Source organism: Aphelocoma coerulescens, chromosome 6 (genome assembly GCF_041296385.1).
Source record: "Aphelocoma coerulescens isolate FSJ_1873_10779 chromosome 6, UR_Acoe_1.0, whole genome shotgun sequence".
NCBI classification, from domain to species: domain Eukaryota; kingdom Metazoa; phylum Chordata; class Aves; order Passeriformes; family Corvidae; genus Aphelocoma; species Aphelocoma coerulescens.
In genome coordinates, this window is record NC_091020.1 from 23,362,381 (window position 1) to 23,375,505 (window position 13,125).

Sequence of the window (13,125 nt, forward strand, 5' to 3'; positions counted from 1 at the left end):
GGTAAGTGTGAGCTGGGAGAAAAGAGCCAGGGATGTGGGGTACAGCACCACGCAGGGCAAAGCTTTCCCACTGCTACAGGAACTGGTGGCTATGGGGGAAATGTGGGAAGAGAGGCTAGAGCCCCTTTGCCCTCCCTGTAGGGCTGTGCCGGGGCTGGGGAAGGAAGAGGATGCTGTGGGTGTTTTGCTTCCTGGATTGGCAAGTGGGTACTGAGGATAGGGCTGGATGTGGCCAAAGAAGAGGACCCAAAATATGTCAGAGCAATGGATACAGGACCTGTTGGTTGTGCCTGGTGACGGTGGGAATGCAGGGAGCTGCATGGTGCTGATGTCTTGTTTCCTTTGGCTGCCTTCCTCGACTGTGCCACGGACAGTCCCAGCTCAGACAAGGGCTGCCAACAGACTTTGCATGAATGTGTTTTGGGGTTGGTTTGCTGCCATCTTCTCTGCCTCCTTGCTGACACTGGGGATGCTGTGAGATGAAGGGACTGCAGATCACATCCACTCGGGTAGCCAGATCTCAGAATGGGAAGCTGTGTGGATAGGAGTGATCAGAGGAGCAATTAGTAGTAGAGCAGAGGGAGAGGAGGACATGAAGGTGCTATGCCCAGGAGGTATTTTCAACCCCCTTCTGATGGAGGATGTCCCTGAGCTGCCTGGGATCTGGCTGGGCTGTGGCTGAAGCACATCCACTCTTTGTCCCTGTGCCTTTCTGTGGAGGGTGTGGATGGCTGGGTAATGGGTATGCAGAGCACCAGCTCTCTTGTGGAACACACTGCTTGCAGCCAAGAGGAGCTGCTGCTCTGCTGAGGCATTTTTTTGGGTAGCTCCTCTGGCACCTTGGATGTGCTGGTTCCTGCTGCCAGAGGAGGTGCCGATGGGGGCAGGATATGTCCCTGTGTGTGGGTTTTGCAGCAGGGTGATGCATCTGGCTGTCCCATCCTGTCCCTTGGGGTGTGTATCCTGTTCCATTCCCTGCTCGCAACATTTTGTATGTGGTGTGGCCTGAAGAAATTATTATTCTGCAACATCTCCTTTGGGCACAGCCAGGCTATCTGGGAGCACTGTCACAGGCTGGGGATGGGAGTGGGGACAGCACTGCTGTGAGCCCCACTCGGCTCTGTGGCCCATTCTGGCCCGTGGCCCTACCTCCTCCCTCTGGGGTTTGCTCAGTACAAGGGTTGTGCAGCTGTTCCTACCTCTGGTACTGGGGAATATCCTGGTCCTGAGCCTCTGCTGTCCCATGAACCGCAGCTCACTTGGCAGCTTTGCTGCTTCCAGCTCTGTCCCACCCCCAGGACAAGGACTCTCTGGCCCCGGGAGATGGCAGCTCTGATTTCATTCCTCTGATGGATGACTGTCTGGCACCTTTGCTACACTTGGCTCTGCATTGCTGACTGATGAGGGTCATTTGCAGAGCTGCTGTTGGTGGGACACATCCTGGCCTCCCCAGGGCGGCTGGGGGGACTCACTCTTCCTCCTGCTGACCCTCATTGCAGACCCCAGAGAGTTGTGGTTGATGGCACTGCCTGAGGCTGGGTACTTCCCTGAGTGGCTGAGCCCTGCACAGGGATGACTGTCAGTCACAGGTTTTAGGGGCAGATGGGTTCAGATCAGCCTTGGGATACCAGCTCCTCCTGGCCTGCCAACTGACCCAATGCTGCCCCACGGGGCCAAGCAGGGGCTCTGGGTGCTGCGTGACTGGTGGGCTGCTGGTGCTCTGCTCCCCTCCTGGAATAGTGCTGTGCCCAGGAGCTGGGCTAGGGACACTGTGGGGGTCTTATCATGGGAAGCACATTTTCCACCCATCATGATCAAGCATTTATTGACAGGTTACTGACAGTGATGGGGGAGTTTTGGCACTGCCTGTTGGTTTGTTATTGCAGAGTCATTTCTAGCAGGAGGGTGCCATGGAAGGGGTGGGTTGGTCTCCCCATCCAGCTGTCACTGTGGGGGCACTGGTGGCTGTGGCTCTATGGGAGGACAGGGACATTGTTATGCATCAGACTGACTCTGTGTCCTGCTTTTCCTCTGGGGAGACCACGGAGCAGTCCAGGCTTGGCTCCTCTGTGGGATGGGGGTGTCAGTCCAGCACTGGGTAACCCTCAGCATGGTGGCATTGGCTGGATCCAGCCCCCAAGGACACATCAGCTGCTGGTGGCTTGATACAAAGTGGTCCGTGGCCATCCTGATGGCAATCATTGCTGGGGGCAGGGATCTACCCACTGTAGGTCCCCTTGGAGCCAGCCTTAGGGATTCATTTCAACAGCATGTGGAAGTGGGGATGTGAAATCTCTTCCCCTTCTGGTGCTGCTCATGGATGGAGTCTCAGTTTGTGTGTGTTTCGAAGTCGCCGAGCTGTGGAGTGATGCATGGGAAGCGACAAGCCACTTAACCCCGCAGACCTCCCGCCGCAGATAAAAGACTGCCAGCCCTTTTTGTTCTTTGCCAGCCACTGGATGGCCCTTGCAGAAGGGTGGAGAGCAGAGCAGCATCTGGAAAAGGAGCTGTTGCTGGCAGGGACAGGGCTTCGTGCTGCAATGTCCCTTGTGTCCAGAGTGGCAGCACACGGCTGGGCTCTGCTCCTCATCTTCGGGCAGAGCTGTTCCCCAGCAAGGGGGAGCTCCCAGACTTGCTTGTGGTTTGGATGCTGGGGACAGAAAGAGGCTGGTGTGTCCGACCCAGCAGAGCCCTTGTGTTCACTAAAGCCAGGACAGCAAAACCCCAGTCCTGGTCACCCCTCTCCTGTTGTGAAGCTGCATGTGCTGAATGTGCTCCCTCCCCTGCCCTGGGGACCCTGGAATCGGGCCCCCTTCGGTTTCCTCCTTGAGAAAACGCCCATGTTCCTTATTTTTTTTCTTTTTCCTTCTTTATAACAAACTAAAGTGTAACTTGCACCCGACCTGACCTACTGCACGTGCCTATACCTGCTGCCCCTGTGAGTCCAACCACAGTTTACTCTCTGTTGCATCTCTCTCGCTGTGTGGTTTCCCTCCTGCCCTGCTCCCTCCTGGGCCCATCACCCTGGCATTGGGTGTTGCTCTGCCCACCCTGTCCCTTCCCTCTCAGCAAAGGGGATACTTCTGCCTGCCAGGTCTTTTCCTGCAGCTCAGCTCTGCTGGAGGCACCTGGCCCCAGAGCATCCTTGGAAGGCTGAAAGGTGCAATTTCCCTTTCCCTCTGCAAATTAAGACCCTATAAGCATAGCTGGGACAAAATCATGGTTTATGTACAACTGATGCCCACTTCTAGGAAGGAAAAATCCTCTTTCCTCACCTGCCTGCAAACCCTGGAGCAGACAGGAGCCAGGTTGTGCTGCTCTGCCAGTGCCAAGATCCTGGTCCTCACCCTTGCCCCTGTCACTCCCTGACAAATGCCAGGGGGTGCGTTTGTTCATCCCTATACATTTGCACATCACTGTCGCCCTGCTGTGGATGCCACATCCCTGGGGAGAATTTACCCTCTTTGAGTGGCTTTGTGTGATGTCCTGCTGGAACCATGACCTCCTGGAGCTATTCTCTATCCCTCAGAATGATGGAGCCACCTTGGTGTGAGCTCAGAGGCTCCCAGATTCTGCCTGTGGGCTCTTTGGGGCCAACCTGCCTACCCATATCCCTGTCCTGGAGCTGGGTACCACAGAACACCATTTTCCTGGCATCTGGGGCTCAGCTTAGCCCCACAAGGCTGAGAAAGGGCTTCTGTGGCAGCTATCTGCTAGAACCCTAGAGAAACAACCCCAAAACCGGGGCTCAGGATGCATAGACATTGTGACCTGCTGCTTGCAGAGGTACAGGATGCTTGGAGCCAACACAGTGACAAACCAGAGCCCCAAAGGGACTTTGCACCTTTCGTCCCATTTGTCCCCATGCTGGTGCCTGCCTCCCCTTGGAGGCTCGAGCCCAGCATGGCCTTCATCCCCTCCTCTTCCTCCTTTCCCTACCTGCAGCATTAGTCCTGCGCTGAGTTTGCTGGCTTGAGGTACTGTGGGAAGGGAGGGAGGGGGTCTGCAGCCATGGGGCAACACCAGCTGGGAGAGATGGGGCTGAGTGAAACCACTGGGGCCCAAATGGGGGAACAGGGGGTGGCAGTGGGGTCAGTACAGGACCTACTATTAATGCAGGGCGACTTGGATGCAATGGCCATGGGCCAGGCTGCTGTGGGTAGTCCCTCACCCAGCCCCACAGCCTGGCCAAGGCAAAGCCCTGAGCCCCGTTCCCCGTCTGGCTGTCTCAAAGCAGGTCCCTGGGCTCGGGTCCCAGCACTGCACTGGGGTGGGGGTGCATGCTGCAGTCTGGGCTGCATGGGGGTTCCGGTGCATGCTTTGCCTTCAGCCCTTGGGTGCCAGCAGGATCAAACCCAGCCCGAGCTTGGGGAAGATGCAATGCCCTGGCTCAGCCACAGGCTGTTCTTGGGCTTTATCCTACCCTTTCTCCCTGCAGAGTCCCTCGGGGCAGATTCCCGGGGAGCAGGTATTTGTCCTCAAGGCTAAAGGACAGAGTCAGGCCCTGCCATTTCCTGACTCTCGGGGCTCCTGGGAGTCTCCAGTGCACCCCGGCATGATGGGGGTGTACAGAGGCGCTGGGTGTGGGTAGCCTAGCAGGGTTGCCCCCATCCTCCCCAAGGATGGATACTCCAGTGCCGGGTTTGTCCTGGGACTGAGCAGGAAGGCCGACCAGAGCCTGGGCTGGGTTTTGCCTTCCTGCTCCTCCAGCCTCACGCTGCATGTGCTGCCTCTGCTCAGATCACCCTGCGCCGGGTGCCCAACCCTGCTGCCCGTCGGGACCGGGGGCTGATGCTCTGTTAACTCTTCTTCTGCTTGGTGACTCCTTCTTTCTTCCAGGCAACCCGCCAGTCCAAACTAAAAAAGCGCTGAAGCAGCGATTCCTCAAACTGCTGCCCTGCTGCCGGCCCAAATCCATCCCCTCGCTCAGTGAAAGCAAGTGCTTCTTCTTGCCTTTGTGTGTGTTTGTCCCCGGCGGTGCTGCTGCCTGCTCTCCGCCCTGGCCCTGCCTGCGGGAAGGGGACGCCTCCACCTCTCCCCTGCCCTGGCTGTCAGGATCAGCCCTGCCCTGGAGGGGTCCGATCCCATGGGCTCTGCACCTACCTCTGTCTTTACCGGCTCACAGGCTGGTTTTCTCCCTCTTCATCTCCCTGGATCACTCCCATGGGATGCACAGCGGCAGGAACCGCTTGGGAGCTGGCTCAGGGCAGTGGGGCCCTCCCGGCACTAGTCTAAGGGGTGGGGGGTTGTTTCTCTAAGTTCAGGGTCGGTTTGGAGATGGAGGTGTGATGGGGGGATGAAAGAGTCTGAGCAGGGAGTGAGTGCAGAGTCCCCTAACCCCCTGTACTGGGTGTGCTTGGCCCCTTGGTGAGTCCAAGCCCCTGGTCAGGATCTCTCCCCGCTCCACAGTGCAAGCCAATTCCCCCTGGGAAGAGGTGAGTATGGAGGGGCAGGGTCTGAACCATCCCATAGAGAGGGGCTATGTGCCCCTCTTGGCTGAGTGGGGTCTAAGGGTGCTGGTTGCTGCAGGCAGGGGTTGTGCAGCTTGGCAGGTGGTGGAGAGAAGCCATCGATGAAGGTGGGAGCACAGTGGGCAGGATGGAATCTGGAAAGGCAGGGGGGGGGCAGCATTTGGGGCTGGGAGTTCTGAGGGGCAACTCTCCTGCAGGACATCAAGGGTCTGAACTCCACAGGGCAGATGCCTGTGCTGGTGGGAGGAGAAGGGCAGGCAAAGAGGGTTTCAGCACTGGGGGGTTTTCACACCTGTTTTCTGCCCAGCCTGGGCTGTACTGGAGGGGGGGTTGTTGCCCAGTGTCAGTCCCTGGTCTGCAGCCAGGGTGTCTATGAGTGTCCCCTGCTGGCATAGACCCAGCTCTGGCTGAGCAGAGCACCCCAAAAATGTGTCAACCTGGGCAGGTGGGAGACGAGGGGGTGTGCTGTGCAAGGTGCCTCTCCTGCCCCCTGGCATGACAAGATAGGGCAGGACAGTGCTGGCCTCAGCCACCCTCTCTTCCCCTGGGTTCCTTGCAGACAGTGTTGAGGACGAGTTTGAACTCTCCACCGTCTGCCACCGCCCCGAGGGGCTGGAGCAGCTCCAGGAACAGACCAAGTTCACCCGCAAAGAGCTGCAGGTCCTGTACCGAGGCTTCAAGAATGTGAGTACCCCTTGACCAGCTCTGATAGTCCCCACCTCTGCTGCCATGTCCACCTTGGGGTGGTGCTTTGTTTGTGAAGGTTTTTGGGACCTTGGGTTGAAGTTTATATAAGGCTACAGCCTGACCTTACCCGCAGGGAGCTCAGTGAGGAGACCTGATCTTGTTTTCCATTTCCTGGGGTGCAGAGAGCCCCCTTCCTGGGTGCCTGGGATTCAGAGCCCCTCCAGCAAGGGGTGCAGCCCAAAAAATCAGAGACATGCTCCAAGCAGCCTTTCTAGCCACCCCACCAGGCGCACAGGGCTGGGGAGGCAAGACAAGGGAGCCACAGGGTTTTAAGGGGGTGCTCAGCCCTTTTTTGCAATGTGGAAGTGACGCTGTGGCCTTGCCCTGGCAGGAGTGCCCGAGCGGCATTGTCAACGAAGAAAACTTCAAACAGATCTATTCACAGTTCTTCCCTCAAGGAGGTGAGTGCCCATCCCAATCCCTGTCCCCATACACGTGGGTGCCTCTGCGGGGCAGAGGGTCACACAGCACCCCCTCACGCTGTCTGCCTCCCTGCAGACTCCAGCACCTATGCCACCTTCCTCTTCAATGCCTTTGACACCGACCATGATGGCTCCGTCAGCTTTGAGGTGAGCTGTGGCCAGGGAGGGGGTGATGGGTTGCAGCGGGGCAAGGAGAGCACGTCCCTGCAGGGACCAAGGGCTGGGGTCAGCAGCATTGCTGTTGCAGATGGATGAAGAGCTTTGCAGGTCTAGTGGAGTTTATTGAATTCCCAGAGGCAACGGAAAACCAATGAAAAGCAACAAAAAAAGGGCTTTCTGTATTTTCTGGGTAGGGTTGTGTAGGTACCCAGACCGGCAAACACAGCCATGGCTGGGTCTTGTTCAGACTTTGGCTGAACAGCAGGTCGTGATGCACATTGTCCTCTTGGTTGCTGTGACCCAAGGGAGTAGTGTGGGAAATGTATGGGGTTAAGCAATTTTTTTCTCCCCAGACTCTTTTTGATACCCAACATTTCACCTTTTCAGCCCAGCCCCAGGGCACGTTGGCTTTGGGGCTGAGTTCCTCTCCGCAAGAGAATCAAGCAGGGCTGTACCCTCTGTGTCTCTGAGGCCCTTTGTGGCTGTAACTCCCATTTGCCTGCCTTGTCCACCCTTGCAGGACTTTGTGTCTGGGCTGTCCACCATCCTTCGGGGCACCATTGATGATCGCCTGAACTGGGCTTTCAACCTCTATGACCTGAACAAAGATGGCTGCATCACCAAAGAGGTGGGATGAAGGGGTCCAGACTGGTCCCCAGGGCCAGTGCCGGTCTGCACCTGGCAGGGACAAGGGCAGAACTTGGGGGTATTGGCTGAGCTCTGGAGGAGAGCTCAGGGGGTCAATATTTACTTGAGCTCAGCTTTGCAAGTGTCCCTCCTGGCCCCCTGGCACTGGTGGGACTCTGGGATGGAGGGTGGATGAATGGTGTGCAGCTTTGGGGCTCCACTGTGCATGCATGTGCACACATGGCCCCACAGTGTGCACAGAGCCAGCAGAAACACACCTGAGCACCCCACAGGTCCTTCAGGAGCATCAAGAAAAAGGTGTGGGTTGGGGACCAGGTGGAGGCAGAGCTGAACTGCAGTTGACACTGCAACTCTGTTCCCCTTCCCATCAGGAAATGCTGGACATCATGAAGTCCATCTATGACATGATGGGCAAATACACCTACCCAGCCATGCGGGAGGAAGCACCCCGGGAGCATGTGGAGAACTTCTTCCAGGTGAGCTGAGTACATCCTGGGGAAGCAGAGCTCCAGCACAGAGCTGCAGTGAGTGCGGTAGAAGACACCCCACTCAGGGGATGAAGCAGGGCTGTGCTGGTCCTGCTGGTGCTTGGGCATGCCTGGGGCAAGGGATGCACTGTGTCCAGTCCCTGTGGGATCTGGGCAGGGGGTACCAGGTTCTCCCTGGGGCTGGGGCTGGCCCTGCTATGCCCCCTGTGCTGTGCTTGTCTGCAGAAAATGGACCGGAATAAGGATGGCGTGGTGACAATCGAGGAGTTCCTGGAGTCCTGCCAGAAGGTAAAGTCACCAGCAGCTCTTCTCTAAGCTAGGTCACCACCCTCTTCCCTGGGGACCTTTGTCCCTCCTGCTTCCTTCCTGCAGAGAGGAGGTGAAGCCAGGGCTCCCAGGGGCAAGGCTGGAGCTCTGCCTTGGGAACTGTACCCATGCCAGCATCCCCGTACAGATGAGGAGAGCTGTGGATGCTAGAAGGGCTTGGGAACTGCCTGTAATCCCTGGGGATCTTGTCCCATGTGCCAGAGCTGCCATGAGGGTATAGCCAGGTTTGGGGGAGCTGCCCCGGTTGCTGTTCTGTGCCCAACTTGCCTGCTTCCCACCTGCTCCTGACAGGATGAGAACATCATGCGATCCATGCAGCTCTTTGACAGCGTGATTTAGCTCCCAGACCTGCCTCCAGACGAGCTCTCCTGACACTGGGCCCAGAACCTTCTTCTCTCTCTCGACTTTTCCTTTGAGACTCCCCTCCTCCGGCTGCACAGACACCCCCATGGAAAGGGGCCTTCCTTCCCTGAGATGCAGTCAGTGCCGAAATCTTCCCTTTCCCCTGGCCCAGCTCTGCTTTCCTCGGGGGATCCCAAGCAGGTGCTCCCAGATGTTGGAGCATGGGCATGGCTGGCACAGGATGAGCATTTCACCTGAATGGACCTCCCTGCATCTAATCCTGGTGGAAAAGATGCAGCCTTGGGCTGCAATAGAGATTTTCCCCATGCACACCACCCTGTGCAGCCACAGCTCCCCTACCCTGATCCTCCCCAGCCCCAGGAGCCCCCAGTCCTGGCTCCAGCCTGAACCCTCCAGCGACACTATCTAGAAACCAATAAAGTCTTGGAATGGGCACCAGTGCCTCGGCTTCCTCCCCTGCCCTGGCTGTGCCCTGATGTGGGGAGCGTGTCCGGCGTGTCCACTGTGAGCCACCGGCCACCCTTCTTGTCCTGACACTGGGCTGGTGGGTGGGCAGAGGGGGCTGTGCCTGGAAAAGGCAGCCACGTGAGCCCTTGGGGTTCATTGCTGCATGAGCTATGGGGCAGCATGCCTGATCCCAGGGATCCCAGTTAGAGTTAGGAGGCTTGCCCTGACAGGGGGAGAAGGGAGGCTAAAGGGACCCCAAGGTGACTTCTTGTGGCACTTGTCCCCCAGGATGGAGGATGCAAGCCTGGGAGAGCTGCAACCTCAGCCCCTGTCCCTCAGGTTTGGGGTGCTGGCACAGAGGGACCCCAGGGATCCACTTGGAGGCTCTGGTGGAGAGACACCCTTTCCAACACTTCCTGAGGACATGACAGCCAGGGTGTGGGGACACGTGGAAGAGGGAGATGGGCTGGTGCCTGGTGGCCATTCTGCCCCCATAGGGCTCACAGCTGTGTTTGTGGCATCATTTGCTGCTGACCTTGCCCTGCTCCTGTGCCCTGGCCCATCCCAGCCCACCTGCTGCCCGGGGGACTGGGGAATGAGCAATGAGGCAGAGAGGTGTTCCCACAGGCATAGCCCTGTGCTGGTGACATGGCTGAGCTAGCATCTCCTAGAAGAGAAAGTCGAGGCTGGGGTTAGACAGGAGTCGCTGCCATGCTGCTGGCAGGCTGGAGGGTCCCCTTGGGGCAGGGGGCTCATCTCCTTTCCCCAGCATGGCCATATGTGAGCCTGCTTGGAAACCTTGGGGATGGGGACCCTGGGTGTCTTTGTCACCACCAGCTCCTTGGAGCTGGGTGTGTGCAGGCAGGCCTGTCCTGCTCACACACCACTCCAAGTCACAGCTGGGAGAGTGATGCCCAGGGGCTAATGATCCCATGCCAACACCAGAGGCCCCTCACAGGCACTGGGAATGTACCCTGGCAGCCCCTAACTGTGGCTCCACTCTTCTGTATCCTTGGCCAGAGGTGGTTTGGGCTGGCCTGAGCTGCAATGTCTGGGATCAGCACCCATGCTGGGCCAGACCCAGGCTGAGCCCCTGGGGTTGGAGACATTAGAATTTAACCCCTTGGGCTCTGAGCCAAAACTACAGGGCTGCTTCCCAGGGGGACTGTCCCTGACCCAGCCCTTGCAGATATGATGTGTTTTTTAGGCTCATGCGACACATTATTCATCTCGCAGACATGATGTGTTTTTTAGGTTCATTCAACACACTGTTCATCTCACAGACCTGTTCCCGGGTTTGCTGTGGGGCTGAGCTCCCACTTGCATTCTCCTAAGGGTGGGAGGGCCTTACCCGTCCATCTCTTCGGCCCTGTTCTCCCTCCTCCCAGGCTCCCTGGGGTACCCACTGTCCCCTGCCACGTGGAACACATGCCACCTCCCCCCTCACGCTGTAGGTCGCATGGTGTGACCCCCTGACCTGGGGCATGGTGACCCACAACCTGCTTGGCATCTCCAGTCTGTATATTTTGTATTATAACAATTATATGAGTTAAAAAACAAAACAAAACAAAAAAAATCAACAAAAAACCAATAAAATCTAACCACAATCGCTATGCACACCACCGTTATGTCTTTGCATCTGTCAGCTGCCTGGGATGGGAGGGCAGGGAAAACAAGGGGTCTCTGCAGAGGGCTGGTATCCTTTTTGGGGTACTGTGGTTGCATGGGGGACAGGGGGCACACTGAGCTTGGCCAGTGGTGGCCCTCTAAATAGAGACTTTCCCCTGCTAAGAGGCTGTAAGTGTTAAGGTTAAGCTCTTATATCAAGTGTGTCACATTTCAGGAGTCAGGCTGCCAGGTGTGTTTTCAGCTTGTCACAGATGCTACAGGGTGAACCCAAGCTTAGGACCAGGTGGCCCTTGTTAGGATGTAGCATTTAAGGCTGAGCTAACAGGAACATGGTCACCTGCCACTTTGAGGAGGTAGGTAGGGACTGGGAAGGACTTTTTCTTAGTGACATGAACTGATGGGCAATCACTAGTTGTTGGAAAAGGCCAGCATTGAGAACTGGGAAAAACTAAGTAAAACAGTCATGTAAGTAAAGAAAGCAGTGGAACGAGAGAGTAATGGACCTGATGTGGGACAGCAAAATGGTCCAGCATTACACAGTCTGTGGTTCAGGAACTGAAAGCTCAATGCAAAGATCTGCCTGGAGACCAAACATCTTAAAAGGATGGGCTCTGGCCATGGGGGGAGTTACCATTGTGGGACTGGGTAAGCAGCAAGTCTGATCTTTCCAAAGCCTCTGATGCTCCAGGGACATTTTCGGGCTGCTGGCCATCGCCCAGGGCTGTGTATGGCAGTATGAATGGGCCTGAGCACGTTTTTCCCTCTAACTCACTTTCCCCGGTATATCCTATCCCCTGAGCTCTGTTTGGCTGGTTGCTATTTCGGGCAATGACATCCAAGGGCTTGATGTTCCCTCTTGTGGCACAGGGATGATGTGAGCCACTGATAGGATCCCTTGGGTCCTTGTCCCCAGGGAGAAGGGCAGGAAAGAGGCTGAGGTGACAAAGGGAAAAACAGCGCTGTGGGGCTCAGCCTTCAAATGCTGCAGTAGCCTTTTCACACCAAATGGGAAAAGGTTTGTGCAGGGATTGTAGCTGTTTCGGGTGGGGAAGCATCTCTGGGAGTCAAAAAGAAACTGTTTAGCTCTCCCCCAAACAGGCACTCAGGAAGGGACTTAGGGCAGGGAAGCCTGGATCAGCCCCTTTAGGTGTGCCATCAGCTTGCTATGAGAAGCTGCTGGGTGAGCCAGGGCTTTGGATGACCTTTGTTAGTAGGAGGTGGCATTGAAGGGTGGTAACAGCCAAGTCATTTGGTCTATGGCAAGAACAGAGATAAGAGCTGAAGGATCCTTGGAAAAGGGCAGCCGTGTGTTGTTTCCAGCCAAGTTTTTCCCAGCCTTCAGAGGAAAAATTATTAGTAGCTATGTGGTAAAACAGCTGAGTAACTGGATGAGGCAGCTGATGCAGCCTGGGGCAGTGATTCACTCCAGCATCCTGAATACTGCCTAGAAACACAAGCATTTTGTAAAACGATGAGATTCCAACACTGGGAGAACTAATACTGCAGGATTATTTTGGTATGATCAGAGATATCAGCACCCCTTCAGGGTCCTTTGTGACCCTGTAGTCACCGCCCAGCTCTGTAGGTGTATGAAAACCTGGGTGTTCTCCACCCAGATTCTGTGCATTTCTCCTCTCTAACCCTTCTGTAAAGTCTGGTCGTGTATCAATACAACTTAGCTGCTTACTATTTAGGGTATCTGCACAATTTCTATTTTTGCTCTTTGGAAGCTTTGGCCTGAAGATGGTGGTAACTAGAGATGCTCCTTGGCCACAGGCTCTGCTGCAGCTTCCTGAGCACAGGTACTGACGGTGCTGGAAACACAGCCGTCTTCAGTTTCTTGTCATGCCCGAACTGTCATCAGCGGGAATGTGGCTGAAACGGGATGTGTCTGCCCTCACGTCTGCAGGCATTCTGCAGCCCTTCCTCAGGAGCTGGGGTTTTCGGGAGCTCTTTGCGAACTTGTTTCTTGTTGGCTGGTACCTGCTGCAGCCTCCCCAGTGCTGGGAAGGCTGGCAGGATCACCTTGCCAGCCTCTCTCCATAGCCACAAGAGAGGTCATCTTCTCAGCCCTGGGGTCCCTGCCTCGTGCTCCCATGCGGCTGCAGCTTCTCCCTGGAGAGATGCTGTGTGACCTTCTGTGATCCACTGATATCATCTCAGCTTTGGATCCCACCCTGCAGCATCCTCGTGGCCTCTCCCAGGCATGGAAACCCCTCCAAGCGTGGCATCGGCCTTGCCGTGCCAGGAGGCTCGGAGCTTTCCCCCCCACAGCGGCTCGGTCTCCCCTCCGCGCCGCAGCCCCGGCGGGCCCTGCTTAGCTTGCGGGGCACCGCGAGAAGTAGGTCACGTCTCACGGGAGCCCGCGCGCCCTTCGCTCCCGCGCAGGCGCGCTCCCGCCGGGGCTCTGCGCCGCGAGGCGCG

The 13,125-nt window shown here is 56.8% G+C and overlaps 1 protein-coding gene across 5 annotated transcripts in view; it reads left to right on the top strand.

The window, feature by feature from the left end:
* Positions 1 to 10,690, top strand: part of KCNIP2 (potassium voltage-gated channel interacting protein 2) — a 43,980-nt gene extending 33,290 nt beyond the window's left edge. For 3 of the 5 annotated variants that reach the window (XM_069019866.1, XM_069019865.1, XM_069019869.1), the window contains exons 2-8: positions 6,031 to 6,155; positions 6,550 to 6,619; positions 6,717 to 6,787; positions 7,320 to 7,427; positions 7,819 to 7,923; positions 8,161 to 8,223; positions 8,554 to 10,690. In XM_069019866.1, coding sequence (XP_068875967.1) covers positions 6,031 to 6,155; positions 6,550 to 6,619; positions 6,717 to 6,787; positions 7,320 to 7,427; positions 7,819 to 7,923; positions 8,161 to 8,223; positions 8,554 to 8,601 — 590 coding nt within the window. In that variant the 3' untranslated portion in view covers positions 8,602 to 10,690. Of the gene's footprint in view, positions 1 to 4,623; positions 4,940 to 5,983; positions 6,156 to 6,549; positions 6,620 to 6,716; positions 6,788 to 7,319; positions 7,428 to 7,818; positions 7,924 to 8,160; positions 8,224 to 8,553 lie in introns of those variants that run through there. The other 2 variants (XM_069019867.1, XM_069019868.1) reach the window with 2 other exon arrangements.
* Positions 10,691 to 13,125: the final 2,435 nt, after the last annotated feature.